The sequence below is a fragment of the Rana temporaria genome, chromosome 10, assembly GCF_905171775.1.
Source record: "Rana temporaria chromosome 10, aRanTem1.1, whole genome shotgun sequence".
Classification (NCBI taxonomy): domain Eukaryota; kingdom Metazoa; phylum Chordata; class Amphibia; order Anura; family Ranidae; genus Rana; species Rana temporaria.
Window position 1 is genome coordinate 128,095,603 of NC_053498.1, and position 20,706 is coordinate 128,116,308.

Consider the following 20,706-nt stretch of genomic DNA (forward strand, 5'->3'; position numbering starts at 1 on the left):
CATGCACTGTGTTAGTGTTGGTACATGCTGTTTCTAGGTTATGATGTATGCTGTGTGTGTCAGTGTTGGTGTTTGCTCTGTGTTAGTGTTGATACATGCTGTTTCTCAGTGATGATGTATGCTGTGTGTGTCAGTGTTGGTGCATGCTCTGTGTCAGTCAGTGCTACACCTGCAGGCTGGTACCCTCTCCTCTCAGCTGTCACTCTGCTCACGCTGTGGCCAATCGCAGTGCAGGGGGCGGGGCCGCTGCAGTTGAGGCTGGCAGTGCTGTGATCACATCCATTCTCATCTTCTGCAGCCTCTGCTGGATTATCCGGATCTCTGGCTGTCTGCTGATTCTGGACATGTTGCTGCACCCGTTCTCCTGGCTCATCCTGAGTGCCATGACTGCCCTGTGCCTCCTGCAAGGTAGGGAGAAACCCAGCTGCCCCTGCCAGGGGAGTGATTGCAAGCTCTGCAGCTCACTGTGCCTGCTGTGTATTGTGCTACCTGGATAGTGGGAGACGAGTGTATTTGGGGCACCCCCCCCCCCCAGTCCTCTGTCCACCTGCATGTGAGGGGGCTGGGTAGAAAAGGGGGTTGTAGTGATTGACACCCCCCCCCCCCCTCCTGCTGTGTAGTTATTGGTTTTGCATTCCAGAATGTGAAGGGTTAAGTGAAGTCTCTGATCAGGTGACGTTCTCTTCCCCTGCCTGGCACAGGATGGGTTAATAGCCTGGCACTCCGCAGTGCCAACATCCTGCCCTGATCTGTGGAGCAGAGGGCGCTATGAAGGGGTTAAAGGTCCAGGATGCTGATGAAAGCCCCCCTTGTACTGAGCACTGGGGGAGGGGGGGTGGGGGGTCAGTGAATGGCCGGGGAGATCAGTGTACACAGAGCGCACAGGCACTGCTACATACCTGAGCTCAACCAAAAACCTACCTACCGCCTGTGTGCGGGGATCGGCTGTGCGAGAGAAACCTGTTGTGTTCACATCCCTCTCCTCTCTATACAATGTATCCAACTATCCTTCCCATCTACAATGTATCCAACTACTCTTCCCATCTACAATGTATCCGATATATAAATAAAAACAATGTATACGGCTATCCTTCACATATACATTGTATCCAATCGACGCATCAATTGTATCTCATACATACAATGTATCCATCCTGTGTACACCTACCGTTATCTATCTGATATAGACTTATCATGTATACTTGCAGCACACATACACTGTATCCATCCGATATACTCGCTCTCCATAGTCTGTCCGATCATCTCCTCCCAGCCCGGAGATCGGTCAGCTCTGGCAAATTGCCATTGATGGTGACACCGATATGATTGGCAGAAGTTTGAGCAGAAGGCACACCCCATCAATTAGCACTTATATGTTCTCTCTACTTTCCTGACATCTTCTCCCCCACCGCAAGCATCCCCCCAATCTCTATCCTCTGCGCATCTCTCCATCCTCCTCAGCCCCAGACATAATCCTCCTACTCCGGGCACCCCCCCCCCCAGCCCCCTACCTTGGGCCCCCCCCCCCAATCCAATACCCCATGATAGTATTTCATCCCTCTTACTCCCCTACCCTAGGCTTCCCTCCACCCCCTCACCCCCCTTCCAGTACTCTATCCCCAAGGTAGTACGCCATCCCCCTTATCCTCCTCACTAGGCATCCCTCCACCCCCTCACCCCCCTTCCAGTACTCCATCACCCCCCTCCAGCCCCCTACCTTGGGCATCCCCCCCCCCAATGCCCAAGATAGTATTTCATCCCTCTCACTCCCAGACCCTAGGCTTCCCTCTATCCCCTCACCCCCCATTCCAGTACTCCACCCCCCCCATACCCCAAGGTAGTACTCCATTCCCCTTATCCTCCTCCCTAGGCTTCCCTCCATCCCCTCACCCCCCCTTCCAGTACTCCATCTCTCCCCCCTCCAGCCCCCTACCTTAGGAAATTCTCCACCCCCCCCCCATACTACAAGGTAGTACTCCATTCCCCTTATCCTCCTCCCTAGGCTTCCCTCCATCCCCTCACCCCCTTCCAGTACTCCACCCCCCCCCCCATACCCCAAGGTAGTACTCCATTCCCCTTATCCTCCTCCCTAGGCTTCCCTCCATCCCCTCACCCCCCCTCCAGTACTCCATCACCCACCTCCAGCCCCCTACCTTAGGAAATTCTCCACACCCCCCCCCCCCCCCATGCCCAAACCAAAATTCGTATTTCATCCCTCTCACTCCCAGACCTTAGGCTTCCCTATCCCCTCACCCCCCCCCCCTCCAATCCAGTACTCCCCCCCCCCCATACCCCAAGGTAGCACTCCATCCCCCTTATCCTCCTCCCTAGGCTTCACACCATCCCCTCACCCCCCTTCCAGTACTCCATCTCCCCCCCCCATACCCCAAGGAAGTCTTCAATCCCCCTTATCCTTCTCCATTGGCTATCCTCTATCCCCCTCATCCCCTACCTCGAGAAGTACCCCCCCCCCCACCTCAGGTATCTCTCCATCCCCATCAATCCACCTCCCCATGATTCAAGGTAGTACTCCATCCCGCTTATCCTCCTCTCCTCCTCCCTAGGCTTCACTCTATCCCCTCACCCCTTTCAGTACTCCACCCCCCCCCCCCCCCAAGGCAGTATTCCATCCCCCTTATCCTTCCCATTGGCTTCCCTCTATCTCACTCAACCCCTACCTCGAGCAGTACTCTATCCCCCTCAACCCCCCCCCCCCTCACCCACCTCAGGCATGTCTCCATCCCCATCAACCCCCCCCTCCCCCAATGCAATACTCCATCCCCCTTACCCATCTACCCTAGGTTTCCCCCTATTACCCTTCACCCCCTACCCCCAGCAGTATCCCATCACCCCCCCCCCCAATACTACAAGGCAGTACTCCATCCCCCTTTACCTCTCAACCCTTTAGGCTTCTCTATATTCATTAAGCCCCTGGGTCCCAGCCCCCCCCCTCTTATTATTCGCCCCTTGTCACCTCACTTGCTAATTACACAGGGATCGGGGTCCGCACTCCGCGGGGGAGGGTGGCGGGTGGGATCTGGGTGTACATTGTGGAGGGAGGGACTCAGAGAGGCGCTGTGTTGGCGCAGAATAGGCGCAGCTGTGGGTCGAGGACCCGATGGCGGTGTCGGTAGAGTCGGATCGCCCAGTCTTCCTTTCTCCAACAGTTAGTCCAACTACAGCAGCCAATCAGCTATCTCCTCTCCCTGATTTCCGCTCCGCGCTGTGGATGAGATGTGCGGAGCTCTGCGCTGATCCAGGAGAACCTGTCATTTCTGAACTTATCCTATATGATTATATCAGACTGAGCTATGACATGACATCATTAATCCTCATTCTGCTCCAGTATCAGAGGCCACGTGAAAGCTGACAATTGTCTGACGTCACACTATGTACACTCCGGGGCTGGGAGACAGTGTGAGGACATATAGCAAGCACACCTTCTGTCTTATGGGTTCTCCTTTGAAATAAACAGAACACATCAGCGCATGATGCCATGTATGTAAACGCCCATCAGGACACACGGATGCAAATTGTGACACTTGGATGAAAATCATGGCGCAAATCATGATACACGTCACGACACATTGACGCAAATCATGATACAGGGATGCAAATCATGACACAGGGAAGCAAATCATGGAGCAAATCTTAACACAGGGACACAAATCATGACACAAGGACGCAAATCATGACACAAGGACGCAAATCATGGCGCAAATCATAACACAGGGACGCAAATCACGACACATGGACGTAGATCATGACGCATGGAAGCAAATCATGACACACGAACGCAAATCATGACACAGGGACGCAAATCACGACACACAGACGCATATCATGACACATGGATGCAAATCATGACACACGGATGCAGATCATGACACACGGATGCAGATCATGACACACGGATGCAAATCATGACACACGGACACAAATCATGACACAGGGATGCAAATCATGACACATGGACGCAAATCATGACACATGGACGCAAATCATGACACAGGGACGCAAATCATGACACAGGGACGAAAAATCATGACACAGGGATGCAAATCATGACACACGGACGCAAATCATGACACAGGGATGCAAATCATGACACACGGACGCAAATCATGACACAGGGATGCAAATCAAGACACGGACGCAAATCATGACTCACGGACGCAAATCATGACACAGGGATGCAAATCATGACACACGGATGCAGATCATGACACACGGATGCAGATCATGACACACGGATGCAAATCATGACACACGGACGCAAATCATGACACAGGGATGCAAATCATGACACACGGACGCAAATCATGACACAGGGATGCAAATCATGACACACGGATGCAAATCATAACACACGGACGCAAATCATGACACAGGGATGCAAATCATGACACACGGATGCAGATCATGACACACGGATGCAAATCATGACACACGGACGCAAATCATGACACAGGGACGCAAATCATGACACAGGGATGCAAATCATGACACACGGATGCAGATCATGACACACGGATGCAAATCATGACACACGGATGCAAATCATGACACAGGGATGCAAATCATGACACACGGACACAAATCATGACACAGGGATGCAAATCATGACACACGGACGCAAATCATTACACAGGGATGCAAATCATGACACATGGACGCAAATCATGACACATGGACACAAATCATGACACAGGGACGAAAAATCATGACACAGGGATGCAAATCATGACACACGGACGCAAATCATGACACAGGGACGCAAATCATGACACACGGACGCAAATCATGACTCACGGACGCAAATCATGACACAAGGACGCAAATCATGACACATGGACGCAAATCATGACACATGGACGCAAATCATGACACACGGACGCAAATCATGACACATGGACGCAAATCATGACACATGGACCCAAATCATGACACGAGGACGCAAATCATGATACAGGGACGAAAAATCATGACCCACGGATGCAAATCATGACACAGGGACGAAAAATCATGACACATGGACACAAATCATGACACAGGGACGCAACTCATGACACATGGACACAAATCATGACACAGGGACACAAATCATGACACACGGATGCAAATCATGACACAGGGACGAAAAATCATGACACACGGTCGCAAATCATGACACACGGACGCAAATCATGACCCTCGGATGCAAATCATGACACAGGGACGAAAAATCATGACCCACGGATGCAAATCATGACACAGGGACAAAAAATCATGACACATGGACACAAATCATGACACAGGGACAAAAAATCATGACACATGGACACAAATCATGACACAGGGACGCAACTCATGACACATGGACACAAATCATGACACACGGACACAAATCATGACACACGGATGCAAATCATGACACATGGACGCAAATCATGACACACGGACACAAATCATGACACACGGACGCAAATCATGACACATGGACACAAATCATGACACACGGACGCAACTCATGACACATGGACACAAATCATGACACACGGACACAAATCATGACACACGGACGCAACTCATGACACATGGACACAAATCATGACACACGGACACAAATCATGACACACGGACACAAATCATGACACACGGACGCAAATCATGACACATGGACGCAAATCATGACACACGGACGCAAATCATGACACACGGACGCAAATCATGACACATGGACGCAAATCATGACACACGGACGCAAATCATGACCCACGGCTGCAAATCATGACCCACGGCTGCAAATCATGATACACTGACGCAAATCATGATACACGGACGCAAATCATGACCCACGGATGCAAATCATGACACACGGACGCAAATAATGACCCATGGACGCAAATCATGACACACGGACGCAAATCATGACACGTGAACCCACATTAAGGCACATACAGTAATAGCACACCATGACATACAGACACATACAACACATGACTGCACAAACACACACATAGACATGTGAACACACACCACAACACACAAATGCACATCATGACATGGGAACACATGTAGATGTGTGTTGATGGACCTGAGCATACAAAGTACACAGTAATGCGCATCTGCATGGAACTTGATTCATTTTAAAACATTCAACAGGAAACCGCAAATCAGAAAAGGGGTGTTGGGCTTTAGAGGTCAGGTGACCTTTGACCCCCGACACTCAGGCTGACCAGGAGACAAGTCATGGTCAGCCTGCAGGGTTCTGATTGGTTCACATTCTTGTGTCGGCCCCACCATGACCAGTTCTTTTTCTCAGTGGTTTGTAATTGCTGATCTTCTATTGGAGAACCCCCTGGCAGTGGATGTAGCTCCAGTACTCTGATTGGCTGGAGGCACCGGCCCTGCCAGTCAGATGGTGTGTGTAGCGTTGTGCTGCGAATTTAAATTTCTTGCATCCCTCGTTGTCTTATGTCACTCTATCAGGATCTTTGTATGATGTCTGGTCTTATTGGCTGAAGCAATGAAAGCTTCACCCAATCAGGGCACAGAACACCCCATAGCCCTTGTATGCCCAATTACTTGCATATAAGCCTTAAAAATGGGCACTTTTGCTTTTTCACGTTCGGTTCCCATAGATTTCAATGGGATCTGTTATTCAAAACTTTCCCGATTTTCGGAAGTTCTTGTGCAAACCGAACAGGGGGTCGTTGGGCCAATCCCTACAACTGTGTACTGCGATGGCCTGCCTGCCTGACTGCATACACATCGAAAGTGTTTAGGTTAAACCTCCTTTTATATGGTTTTGGTAAATCTAAAGGAAAATTGAATAATGTATGGCCAGCCTTACTGATGATCCTTATTGTGCGCTTACCTGAAAGTATGGAAATCATGTCCTGCCAGGGATCTGCTGTATGGCTCATGATACTCCCCGTCTGGTAGTGAATTAAAGTGATTGTAAAAATTCAATTATAATTTTTTTTAATTAACAAACATGTTATACTTACCTGCTCTGTGCAATCGTTTTGCACAGAGCAGCCCCGATCCCCTTCTTCTGGAGTCCCCACCGGTACTCCAGGCTCCTCTTCATAGGGGGCCCAGAGGGAAATCTGATTTCCCCCGGGAGCACACGTGCGGGCTCGCTCCCGAGTCCCCCTGCTGCGTCCATTGACAGAGACAGCAGGACTCAGCCCTAACCCCCACGTCACAGCTTTTAATGGACAGCAGTGGGAGCCAATGGCTCCTGTTGTTATCAATCTGCCCAATAAGGAGAGAGACAGTGGCTGGAGCTGCTGCACTCTTGCACATCGCTGGCTCGGATCGGGGTCGGGTAACTAAAAGGGGAGGGTCTTGGGGGTGGAGCTACATCACGGGAGGTTTTTCACCTTTTAAGGTGAAAAACCTTAAAGCTTTACAATCACTTTAACCCCTTCTAGACTATGGCACCATTTGCCAGTAGATGTAAAACTTTTGATGTGCGCGCAGTCACCCCCCTTCCCCCACTGGGGATCCGCTCTGTACTCAGAACGCAGTTGGCTGGCCTGGTTGTAGAACATTGTCATAGTGTGTGTGTGTGTATTATCTCATGTGATACATCTGAATTATTTCTTTTGATGGGGGAAATATTTTAGTGACTATACAGGGAAGAGCTGTCCCTTTCCCTCTGCTGCCTGTAGACATCAGCCTACTCTGCCTAATGGGAAGTCAGAGCTTGCTGATTTAGAATTCGCAGACTGACATGTGGAGAAGGGTAAGCTGGTCATACACTTTACAATCTGGTTGTAGAATCTCTGTATTATTTCCTTAAAGGGTAAATAAAGCCAAGAATACATCTGTTTTAAAGGTCCAATGCTCACGAGATTCTCCGCCCATGTGGGCATCTTCTCCCCAGCTTCTTCCAGGTGCCAGTCTTTGACCATCTTGATGACATCAATCTGCAGACGTGCAGGAGTGCAGTCAAACTCACACACAGGCACTGTGCTGGAAAGCAAACTGAGCTGCACATGCCCAGTTCAGTGTTCATTTTACAGAGGCAGATACGTTTATTTTTTTGCAGAAGTGACATTCCAGCCATACACTATACAATCAGATTGTACAATCTCTGTTTGGTCTGACAGAACTATGTAGCATGAGGACAGACCTAAATAATGGATTCAATTTGTATCCAACCAGGCAGGCCTTTGCACTAAATAGTTGATGTTAGATCTAAAGGCGATTGCGTAGTTTATCAGCCACCTTTAGAGTTACCAACATTATGTAATATGAGGACAACCCTAAACAACAGACCCAGGTTATTATGAAGTCAGGCAGGCCCTTGCACAAAATAGTTAATGGTAGATTCAATCTAAATGAGATTGTACAATCAGATTGTATAATGTATGATCAGCCTTACATTTCTTCTTCTCCTCTTATGTATGTGTGATCGGTATGGAATATGGAGAAATCTGACAGATATGCAGCGGGTACTGACCGGTCCTTGCAGCGGCCTGTCAGGACTGTGAGTGACCCTGTAAGAAGAACCTATGGAAGTTGTGCACTGCTCCTCGGGGCAGTGTTGTTAGAGAGTGGGAGAGCACAGTGATTATTACTAGCATCTATAGCTGCTGGCAATAATGGCATGCCAAAATTCCATGCTGGTTGTATCTAAGTTGATCGATGGAGCGACTTGGGTACAATCAGCCTGCCCATAAAAGGTTCGAATCTGCTAAATCGTCCGATATTCCAACCATCTATGGCCGGCTTTAATGTCTTCCCTCCCGCTGGCTATGAAATTGCCTGCACTATTTTCTTTTGTAAATGCTCCATCCCATGGATGCCATCAGGTATTGCAGTAACATACATGCCAACAGTTCAGGATTTGGCGGGACAGTCCCACATCTTGGTCCTCTGACCTGCTGATGCTGTGTCCCGGGCCGTGTCCTGGAATCACAGCATTCAAGTTATTGGGGTTACTGCACATGCACAGTAATTCAAGAAAGAATTCATTGTGGGGATCGGGGCAACTATTGGATGGCTTCTGCCTCTGTTTAGAGGCGGAGTCTGGGTGAGACCAACTTGGAAAGCAGTAATGGAGGGCATTTCCTGAATATTTAGAGGCGGAGTCTGGGTGGGATTAATTGGTAAAGCAGGTATAGAGGGCATTTCCTGTATGTTTAGAGGCGGAGTCTGGGTGGGACCAACTGGTAAAGCAGATATAGAGGGCATTTCCTGTATGTTTAGAGGCGGAGTCTGGGTGGGACCAACTGGTAAAGCAGGTATAGAGGGCATTTCCTGTATGTTTAGAGGCGGAGTCTGGGTGGGATCAATTGGTAAAGCAGGTATAGAGGGCATTTCCTGTGTGTTTAGAGGCGGAGTCTGGATGGGATTAATTGGTAAAGCAGGTATAGAGGGCATTTCCTGTATGTTTAGAGGCGGAGTCTGGGTGGGATTAATTGGTAAAGCAGGAATGGGGGGCATTTCCTGTATGTTTAGAGGCGGAGTCTGGGTGGGACCAACTGGTAAAGCAGGTATAGAGGGCATTTCCTGTATGTTTAGAGGCGGAGTCTGGGTGGGATCAACTGGTAAAGCAGGTATAGAGGACATTTCCTGTATGTTTAGAGGCGGAGTCTGGGTGGGATCAATTGGTAAAGCAGGTATAGAGGGCATTTCCTGTATGTTTAGAGGCGGAGTCTGGGTGGGATCAATTGGTAAAGCAGGTATAGAGGGCATTTCCTGTATGTTTAGAGGCGAAGTCTGGGTGGGACCAACTGGTAAAGCAGGTATAGATGACATTTCCTGTATGTTTAGAGGCGGAGTCTGGGTGGGATCAATTGGTAAAGCAGGTATAGAGGGCATTTCCTGTATGTTAAGAGGCGGAGTCTGGGTGGGATCAATTGGTAAAGCAGGTATAGATGACATTTCCTGTATGTTTAGAGGCGGAGTCTGGGTGGGTTCAATTGGTAAAGCAGGTATAGAGGACATTTCCTGTATGTTTAGAGGCGGAGTCTGGGTGGGTTCAATTGGTAAAGCAGGTAGGGGGGAATTTCCTGAATATTTAGAGGTGGGGTCTGGGTTGGATCAATTTGTATTGCAGGTATGGAGGGCATGTTCTGCATATTTAGAGGTGGGGCCTGGGTGGGATCAATTTGGAAGGCAGGTATGGAGGGCTTTTTCTGCATATTTAGAGGAGGGGTCTGGGTGAGACCAACTGGGAAATAAGTTATGGAGGGCATTTCCTGAATAGAGGCGGAGTTTAGGTGGGGTCAATTTGTAAAATAAGGTATGGAGGGCTTCTCTTGTATATTTAGAGGTGGAGTCTGGGTGAGACAAACTTGGAAAGCAAGTATGGAAGGCATTTCCTGTATATTTAGAGGCGGAGTCTGGGTGGGATCAATTTGGAAAGCAGGTATGGAGGGCATTTCCTGTATATTTAGAGGTGGAGTCTGGGTGGGATAAATTTGTATAGCAGGTATGGAGGGCATTTTCTGCATATTTAGAGGGGGGGTCTGGGTGGGACCAACTGGGAAAGAAGGTATGGAGGGCATTTTCTGAATATTTAGAGGCGGAGTCTGGGTGGGATCAATTTGGAAAGTGTTTCATGCTACATGCGCTTAATCATGTAGCGTTAAACGCTTCAACGCTGTTCCCTGCCTGCAGTAGCTGTGATCTTTGTATTGATGGATTACCAATAAATCTTTTTGCAGTTTTCATACATTTGAGTGCGGTCACCCACTTTTCATACCTGGGTGGGACAGGTCCTCTTGATGGTGTGCACAGAATCATTTGTCAGGTTGCTGCTGAGACTCTGATCCCCATACATTGTACTTGTAATTGTAGTTACATTGTTAAATAAAGACACATTTCCATCAAATCCAATTTATGATTGCTAGAGGAAGAAGAGCACCAATAGGGATTTGTCTTTCAAATGAAACAAGAAATATGATTTGTCCTTCTCACCTCTCCTTCCCTCTTCTTAGTAACAGTCTTTAAACATCAGTGATGAGAAAAAGGACTGTCCCTTGAAGCTGAGGATAGTCAGCATTTGTACTGAAGAAATTTTATTCAGGGTCCTGAGGGCCACAATCCTCCATTGAGGGCCCCTAGTATCATGATTATGTGTTTTCCCACCAGTCACCAGATTTGGCATTTTTGGCTTTCAGCTGTCGGGTATAAAGGACATTGGTGGCTGTGACACGACAGACAGTTCTTATTGTGGCAACTTTGATACATCAGGTCTATGATAAATCTCACCGCACAGGTTATATTCTCGCCTTGAGATCCACCGAAAACTAGAATCTGCTCGATTGTGTACTAACCAATTGTTAGATGAGGTAGGTCCTCATTTTACATAGTTTTGGTAAATCTAGGGTTCAATGTTCAAGGATTGTATGATCAGATCAGGGCCGGCCCTACCATGGGTCCCAGTGGGTCCATTGTACCCAGGCAGCACTTTCAGAGGGGCAGCATATTGAACCACAGCCACTTCTCCTTCTCTTCAATTTACATAGTGCCCATCATTGCAGCCTATCAGTTCCACCTCATCAGTACCCAGCAGTGCAGCCTACCAGTGCCCATCATTGAAGCCTATCAGTGCCCATCATTGCAGCCTAAGTGTGCCGCCTTATTAGTGCCATCTAGCAGTGCTGCATATCAGTGCAGCCTCATCAGTGCCGCCTCATCAGTGCTGCCTCATCAGTTCCCATCAGTGCCACCCCATTAGTGCCCATTGTTGCAGCCTATAAGTTCTCATCATTGCTGCATATTAGTGCCTATCAGTGCAGCCTCATCAGTGCAGCCATCAGTGCCCATCATTGCAGCCTATCAGCGCACATCAGTGCAGCCTATTAGTGCCCATTAGTGCAGCCTATCAGTGCCAACTATTAAAGCCTATCAGTGCTCATCATTGCTGCATATTAGTGCCTATCAGTGCAGCCTCATTAATGCCCATCAGTGCCACCTCATCAGTGCCCATCAGTGCAGCCTATCAGTACCCAGCAGTACAGCCTATCAGTGCCCATCATTGCAGCCTATATGTGCCGCCTCATTAGTGCAACCTAGCAGTGCTGCATATAAGTGCAGCCTCATCAGTGCCTCCTCATCAGTGCTGGCTCATCAGTTCCCATCAGTGCCACCCCATTAGTGCCCATTGTTGCAGCCTATCAGTTCCCATCATTGCTGCATATTAGTACTTATCAGTGCAGCTTCATCAGTGCCGCCTCATTAGTGCCCATCAATGCCACCTCATCAGTGCCCATCAATGCCACCTCATCAGTGCCCATCATTGAAGCCTATCAGTGCCCATCATTGCAGCCTATCAGTGCCCATCAGTGCAGCCTCATTAGTGCCTCTTTATCAGTGCTGCCTCATCAGTAACGCCCCATTAGTGCCCATCATTGCAGCCTCATCAGTGCCGCCTCATTAACACCCATCAGTGCCACCTCATCAGTGCAGCCTATGAGTGCCCATCAGTGCAGCCTATCAGTGCCCATCATTTCAGCCTATCAGCACACATCAGTCCAGCCTATTAGTGCCCATTAGTGCAGCCTATCAGTGCCAACTATTGAAGCCTATCAGTGCCCATCATTGCTGCATATTAGTGCCTATCAGTGCAGCCTCATCAGTGCCGCCTCATTAATGCCCATCAGTGCCACCTCATCAGTGCCCATCAGTGCAGCCTATCAGTACCCAGCAGTGCAGCCTATCCGTGCCCATCATTGAAGCCTATCAGTGCCCATCATTGCAGCCTATGTGTGCCGCCTCATTAGTGCCACCTAGCAGTGCTGCATATACGTGCAGCCTCATCAGTGCCTCCCCATCGGTGCTGCCTCATCAGTTCCCATCAGTGCCACCCCATTAGTGCCCATTGTTGCAGCCTATCAGTTCCCATCATTGCTGCATATTAGTACTTATCAGTGCAGCCTCATCAGTGCCCATCATTGAAGCCTATCAGTGCCCATCATTGCAGCCTATCAGTGCCCATCATTGCAGCCTATCAGTGCCCATTAGTGCCACCTATCAGTGCTGCATATCAGTGCAGCCTCATCGGTGCCTCTTCATCAGTGCTGCCTCATCAGTACCGCCCCATTAGTGACCATCAGTGAAGTCCATCAGTGCCCATCATTGCAGCCTATCAGTGCCCATCATTGCAGCCTATCAGCGCACATCAGTGCAGCCAACTATTGAAGCCTATCAGTGCCAATCAGTGAAGAAGAAAATTTAATAACAGAAACTGAGAAAAAAGTTTTTTTTTTTTTAAATTTCTGACTTTTTTGTTTGTTTAGCAAAAAATAAAAAAACCCCAGTGGTGATCAAATACCACCAAAAGAATGATCTGTGGAAAAAAAAATCGTAAAAATGTAATTTGGGTACAGGGTTGCATGACCGCGCAATTGTCATTCAAAACGTGACCGCGCTGGAAGCTGAATATTGGCCTGGGCAGGAAGAGGGTGACAGTGACCAGTGTTGAAGTGGTTAATGGAGGAATCTGATCAGCAATACTGACAGTTCTCCCTTTAGTCACTTTAAGACCCTCAATACACGTTACAATCCAACCAAACAATCTGTTTACACTTAAGTTTAGATCTACCAAATCTAAATAACGCAAAGACCTACCCATACTATCCAATCAGGCAGGCCCTTGCACTACACACTTGTATCTAAAAGAGATTGTACAATGTGATTGTATAGTGTATGGGCAGCCTTAGACAGACAGATGTTTTTCAGACGTGACCCACAAACATAAGCCTGGAATTCAGTGGGTATCTGTTGCCCCCGGAATGGCATTGTGTGTGACTGACCTCCGGGCTGGATTCTGATTAATATTCTCCTCCGGATCTCTGGCGACTCCCGTCAAATCTTCTCCCGTTTAATGGCTCGTTTGGCTGATTTGTTTGGGTTTTATCGTCGAGTTTTCACTTGGCTCAGCAAAGCTTGTAAAATGTCCGTTCAGCCGGCCATTAAAAAACACTAATTATCAGACGGCTTCTGCTAAATGAGGGTCGTGTCTGGAGAACTCAACGCAGCAGCCAATCACGGAGCAGCTTTCATTTTGTGTTTTTTTATTTTTTTATTCCATACACTGGAAATGGGATGTCTAATTGGTTGGTGCTCTTTGACACATCATTGCTCTCGGCTACATTGGGGGACACCATGATGTAAGGGGGGACACTGATGGGGACCATGATGTAAGGGGGGGACACTGATGTGGACCATGATGTAAGGGGGAGACACTGATGGGGACCATGATGTATGGGGGGACATTGATGGGGACCATGATGTAAGGGGGGACACTGATGGGGACCATGATGTAAGGAGGGACACTGATGGGGACCATGATGTAAGGGGGGACACTGATGGGGACCATGATGTATGGGGGGACATTGATGGGGACCATGATGTAAGGGGGGACACTGATGGGGACCATGATGTATGGGGGGACACTGATGGGGACCATGATGTAAGGGGGGACACTGATGGGGACCATGATGTAAGGAGGGACACTGATGGGGACCATGATGTAAGGGGGGACACTGATGGGGACCATGATGTATGGGGGGACATTGATGGGGACCATGATGTAAGGGGGGACACTGATGGGGACCATGATGTAAGGGGGGACACTGATGTGGACCATGATGTAAGGGGGGACACTGATGGGGACCATGATGTAGGGGGGACACTGATGTGGACCATGATGTAAGGGGGGACACTGATGGGGACCATGATGTAAGGGGGGGACACTGATGTGGACCATGATGTAAGGGGGGGCACTGATGGGGACCATGATGTAAGGGGGGGACACTGATGGGGACCATGATGTAAGGGGGGACACTGATGGGGACCATGATGTATGGGGGGACATTGATGGGGACCATGATGTAAGGGGGGACACTGATGTGGACCATGATGTAAGGGGGACACTGATGGGGACCATGATGTAAGGGGGGACACTGATGTGGACCATGATGTAGGGGGGGGCACTGATGGGGACCATGATGTAAGGGGGGGGGACACTGATGGGGACCATGATGTAAGGGGGGACACTGATGGGGACCATGATGTATGGGGGGACATTGATGGGGACCATGATGTAAGGGGGGACACTGATGGGGACCATGATGTAAGGGGGGACACTGATGGGGACCATGATGTAGGGGGGGGCACTGATGGGGACCATGATGTAAGGGGGGGGACACTGATGGGGACCATGATGTAAGGGGGGACACTGATGGGGACCATGATGTATGGGGGGACATTGATGGGGACCATGATGTAAGGGGGGACACTGATGGGGACCATGATGTAAGGGGGGACACTGATGGGGACCATGATGTAAGGGGGGACACTGATGGGGACCATGATGTAAGGGGGGACACTGATGTGGACCATGATGTAAGGGGGGACACTGATGGGGACCATGATGTAAGGGGGGACACTGATGTGGACCATGATGTAAGGGGGGGGCACTGATGGGGACCATGATGTAAGGGGGGGACACTGATGGGGACCATGATGTAAGGGGGGACACTGATGGGGACCATGATGTAAGGGGGGACACTGATGGGGACCATGATGTAAGGGGGGACACTGATGTGGACCATGATGTAAGGGGGGACACTGATGGGGACCATGATGTAAGGGGGTACACTGATGAGGACCATGATGTAAGGGGGGACACTGATGGGGACCATGATGTAAGGGGGGACACTGATGTGGACCATGTTGTAAGGAGGGACACTGATGGGAACCAGAATGTAAGGGGGGACACTGATGTGGACCATGAAGTAAGGGGGGACACTGATGGGGGCCATGATGTAAGGGGGGACACTGATGGGGACCATGATGTATGGGGGGACATTGATGGGGACCATGATGTAAGGGGGGACACTGATGGGGACCATGATGTAAGGGGGGACACTGATGTGGACCATGATGTAAGGGGGGACACTGATGGGGACCATGATGTAAGGGGGGACACTGATGTGGACCATGATGTAAGGGGGGACACTGATGGGGACCATGATGTAAGGGGGGACACTGATGTGGACCATGATGTAAGGGGGGGGCACTGATGGGGACCATGATGTAAGGGGGGGACACTGATGGGGACCATGATGTAAGGGGGGACACTGATGGGGACCATGATGTAAGGGGGGACACTGATGGGGACCATGATGTAAGGGGGGACACTGATGTGGACCATGATGTAAGGGGGGACACTGATGGGGACCATGATGTAAGGGGGTACACTGATGAGGACCATGATGTAAGGGGGGACACTGATGGGGACCATGATGTAAGGGGGGACACTGATGTGGACCATGTTGTAAGGAGGGACACTGATGGGAACCAGAATGTAAGGGGGGACACTGATGTGGACCATGAAGTAAGGGGGGACACTGATGGGGGCCATGATGTAGGGGGGAACTTTGATGAGTTTGATGAGTACAGTGATGTAAGTGGAGACACGTATAGGAACACTGATATAAGGGGGAAGGAGAATGATGGGACACTGATGTAAGGGGGGGGGGGCACTGATGGGGACATTTATCTGGATACTGATGTAGGGGGGCACTGATGGGGACCATGATGTATGGGGGAACTCTGATGAGGACAGTGATGTAAGGGGAGGCACTGATCTAAGGGGGGAAAATAATGGGACACTGATGTAAGGTAGGAACTGATGTAAGGGGGACACGGAAGTAAGGGGGACACAGATGGGGACCATGATGTAGGGGGGACACTGATAGGGACCATGATGTAGGGGGGACACTGATGTGGACCATGATGTAGGGGGGACACTGATGGGGACCATAATGTAGGGGGTACACTGATGGGGACCATGATGTAAGGGGGGACACTGATGGGGACCATGATGTAAGGGGGACACTGATGTGGACCATGAAGTAAGGGGGGTACACTGATGGGGACCATGATGTAAGGGGGGACACTGATGTGGACCATGTTGTAAGGAGGGACACTGATGGGAACCATAATGTAAGGGGGGACACTGATGGGGGCCATGATGTATGGGGGAACTCTGATGAGGACAGTGATGTAAGGGAAGGCACTGATCTAAGGGGGGAAAATAATGGGACACTAATGTAAGGTAGGAACTGATGTAAGGGGGACACTGATGTAAGGGGGACACTGATAGGGACCATGATGTAGGGGGGACACTGATAGGGACCATGATGTAGGGGGGACACTGATAGGGACCATGATGTAGGGGGGACACTGATAGGGACCATGATGTAGGGGGGACACTGATAGGGACCATAATGTAGGGGGGACACTGATAGGGACCATGATGTAGGGGGGACACTGATAGGGACCATGATGTAGGGGGGACACTGATAGGGACCATGGTGTAGGGGGAATGATGGGGACAGGGATGTAAGGGGGGACCCTGATGGAGACCCTGATGTAAGGGGGAACTCTGATGTCCTGGTCAAGCTTTTGATGTGAAGGGGGACTTCTGTGATCAAGTTAATTCTTGGCTCATTTAAATTGTATCTATTAATTTATTTAATGGCGTTATTTTTCAAATATACGTAAAAGTTTGGAGACACTTGTGCTAAAGGAATGGAGCAGAAAGGTGAAGCTGCTTTCCCTTGTTTTCCCGTGTTTATTTAATTCCTCTTGCAGATGATTAGGTAATGACAGCCTCACCCCTTCATCCACAAAGCTAAGTGAACATCCAGGTTGCTATGTGAACAGTCTTTATGCCTTTAGTGATCATCGGATGCAGCAAAGTGGATTGCAAGGCCACATTAGCCGGGTCACCGATGGGGCGGATTTGGAGAACTCCTTGTCCATGTTGGGATCATTCTCCTCCATGACGTTCTGTCACTAATATAGAAGAAGATCTGTTCCTCTTCCACTGTCACAATTCAATCTACATAATTCCTCGGGGAAAGTGGAGATAAGGGTCTGGATACAAAATCCTCATTGATGACAGCAAAATTCCTTAAAGCTGAACTGCAGGGAAATAATTAATAACCCATTTGCAAGGGTTCCCATACAGGGGCTAAATACTTTTTTAGGTCTAGGGGCCATAAAAAGTACTTTTACTTATCCGATCCTCCGCTCCTGCATGTTTCCTCCGCTCCTGCATGTTTCCTCCGCCTATTCTGCACTATACTCCATTGGTCACAGGTCCTCTGATGTCATCAAACCCAATTCAGAGCCCACAGCCCTGCATTGGACCTGAGGATGTCAAGGGACAGTCCACTGCTGGAGCGTAGAGGAGTAGAGGGGAGTGCCAGATGAATGGAGGATCAGGGAAGTAATACTGCTTTTTTTCTGGCCTCCAGGCCTAAATGAGCATTCAATGCAGGGCAGGGACGGACTGACAACTCATGGGGCCCCCGGGCAATAGGAGATTATGGGGCCCCCAGGCAATAGATTATTCTGCCACACAGTATACAGACACACAATACACACACACACAGAATGCAGAAGTCCCCATATCACAAAGACCCTGATGTCTGGGGGGAACTCTGATGTGGACCCTGATGTATGGGGGGGGGGACACTGATCTAAGGGGGGGGGGGAATGATGGGACACTGGTCTAAGGGGGTCACTGATTTGGACCCTGAAGTAAGATGGGGGGAATGTAAGCAGGGTGGACACTGAAGGAGACCCTGATGTATGCGGGAACTCTGATGGGGACCCTAATGTAAGGGGGGACACTGATCTAAGAGGGGAGAATGATGGGGCACTGGTGTAAGGTGGGAGGAATGGGAGGGGTAACTCTGATGGTGATGTAAGCGGGGTGGACACTGAAGGAGACCCTGATGTATGGGGGGGGGGGGCACTGAAGGAAACCCTGATGTATGGGGGGACACTGATCTAAGGGGGGGAGAATGATGGGACACTGGTGTAAGGGGGGCACTGATGAGGACACTGATGAAAGGGGGGACACTGATGTAAGAAGGACACTGAAGTAAGGGGGGTCACTGATGGGGACCATGATGTACGGGGAAGAATGATGGGGACAGAGATGTAAAGGGGACAGTGATGTAGACCCTGATGCATAGGGAAACTCTGATGGAGACCCTGTGTATGGGGGGACACTGATTTAAGGGGAGAATGATGGGACACTGACAGGGGCGGACTGACCATTGAGTCACTCGGGCACTGCCCGAGGGCCCCATGCCACTAGGGGGCCCCATCCGGGTTGCCAGGCTCAGTAAAACCAGGGACAGTATGTAAAAATCTGTGTTTTTTTTAGATCTGTCCCTGATATGTCCGAAAATGACATGCTTTTAATGTGAATATCCCAAGATTTTAGCTGCCCGCCTCTGCACTACCTCCTGGCGTGGTGGCCATCTGTAAGCCAGAGGGGCCCCATCCTCTTCTATTGCCCGGGGGCCCCATGAGTTGTCAGTCCGCCCCTGGACACTGATGTAAGGGGGGCACTGAAGTAAAAGGGGCCCTGATGGGGACACTGATGAAAGGGGGGACACTGATGTAAGGGGGGCATGGATGGGGACACTGATCTAAGGGGGAGAATGATGGGACACTGACATAAGGGAGGCACTGATGGGGAAACTGATGAAAGGGGGACACTGAAGTAGGGGGGCACTGATGGGGACCATGATGTAAGGGGGAACATTGATGAGAACCATGATGTATGGGGGATCTCTGATGTGGACCCTGGTGTAAGGGGAAGAATGATGGGGACAGAGATGTAAAGGGGGACAGTGATAGAGCCTCTGATGTATGGGGTGACTCTGACGGGGACCGGGGGGGGGAGGGTAACTCTGATGGTGATGGTGATGAATATCTGATGGACTCTGAAATAGTCATGAAATTGTTGATCTGAATAATTTAGAATAACTGTTCCAACAGCTATTTCAGAGTCCATGTAATATTCAGAAATATTTTAAAGCCCTGATGAAGCAGGAGTTTTTTTTTGCCTCCTGAAACATGTTGGATATTTGTCACTCTCTTCCTCCTGTCACCTATAGAAAGCAATACAATATCTTTATGAACTCTAATGCCGTGTACACACGATCGGAGTATCCGATGGTCTAAAATATGATGGATTTTTTCATCGAAATTCCATTACGTGCAAGCTAAATTCCGACCGTCCAAAACGCAGTGACGTAAAACGCTACGACGAGCCGAGGAAAATTAAGTTCAATGCTTCTGAGCATGCGTCGACTTGATTCTGAGCATGTGTGGATTTTTCTCAGACGGAATTCCACACAGACGATCGGAATTTCCCATCAGATTTTTTTTCCATCGGAAGAATTTAAAACATGTTCTATTTTTTTTAGGGTTGTCCCGATACCGATACCAGTATCGGTATCGGGACCGATACCGAGTATTTGCGCGAGTACTTGTACTCGCGCAAATGCTCCCGATGCCTAATCCGGATACTTTTTTTTTTTTTTCCGGAGTGGGGGCGGAGAGCGGGCGGAGAGCGGGCGGAGAGCGGGCGGGAACCGATCAGAGAGGAGACTGAGGGGGCAGCGAGGAAGGCGGAGAAGAAATCGGAGAGAGGGCGGAGAGCAGAGCAGCCCCCAGGTATGTATAACATCACACTGGAGGAGAGCTGCTGCTGCTGCCGCCGTCTAGCTGTTCGGCGCTCAGGCCAGGGAACATAACAGCTTTCATTTGAATAGCTGCTGTTCCCCGCCGCGCGTCGTCATGGCCCCTCCCCCTTGTCGGGCACTTTTCCCAGGATTGGACAGGTGATCTGTCCATCAAAGTGCCCGGACAAGGGGAAGGGGA

General features: G+C 49.7%; 1 protein-coding gene across 1 annotated transcript in view; it reads left to right on the plus strand.

Moving 5' to 3' along the window:
* The first annotated feature begins 270 nt into the window (after nucleotides 1-270).
* Nucleotides 271-20,706, plus strand: part of LOC120915600 (neurotrimin-like) — a 903,107-nt gene continuing 882,671 nt past the window's right edge. Inside the window, exon 1 of the mRNA XM_040326247.1 lies at nucleotides 271-408. Within this exon, the coding sequence (XP_040182181.1) occupies nucleotides 345-408 (64 nt within the window). The 5' untranslated portion in view covers nucleotides 271-344. The remainder of the gene's footprint in view (nucleotides 409-20,706) is intronic.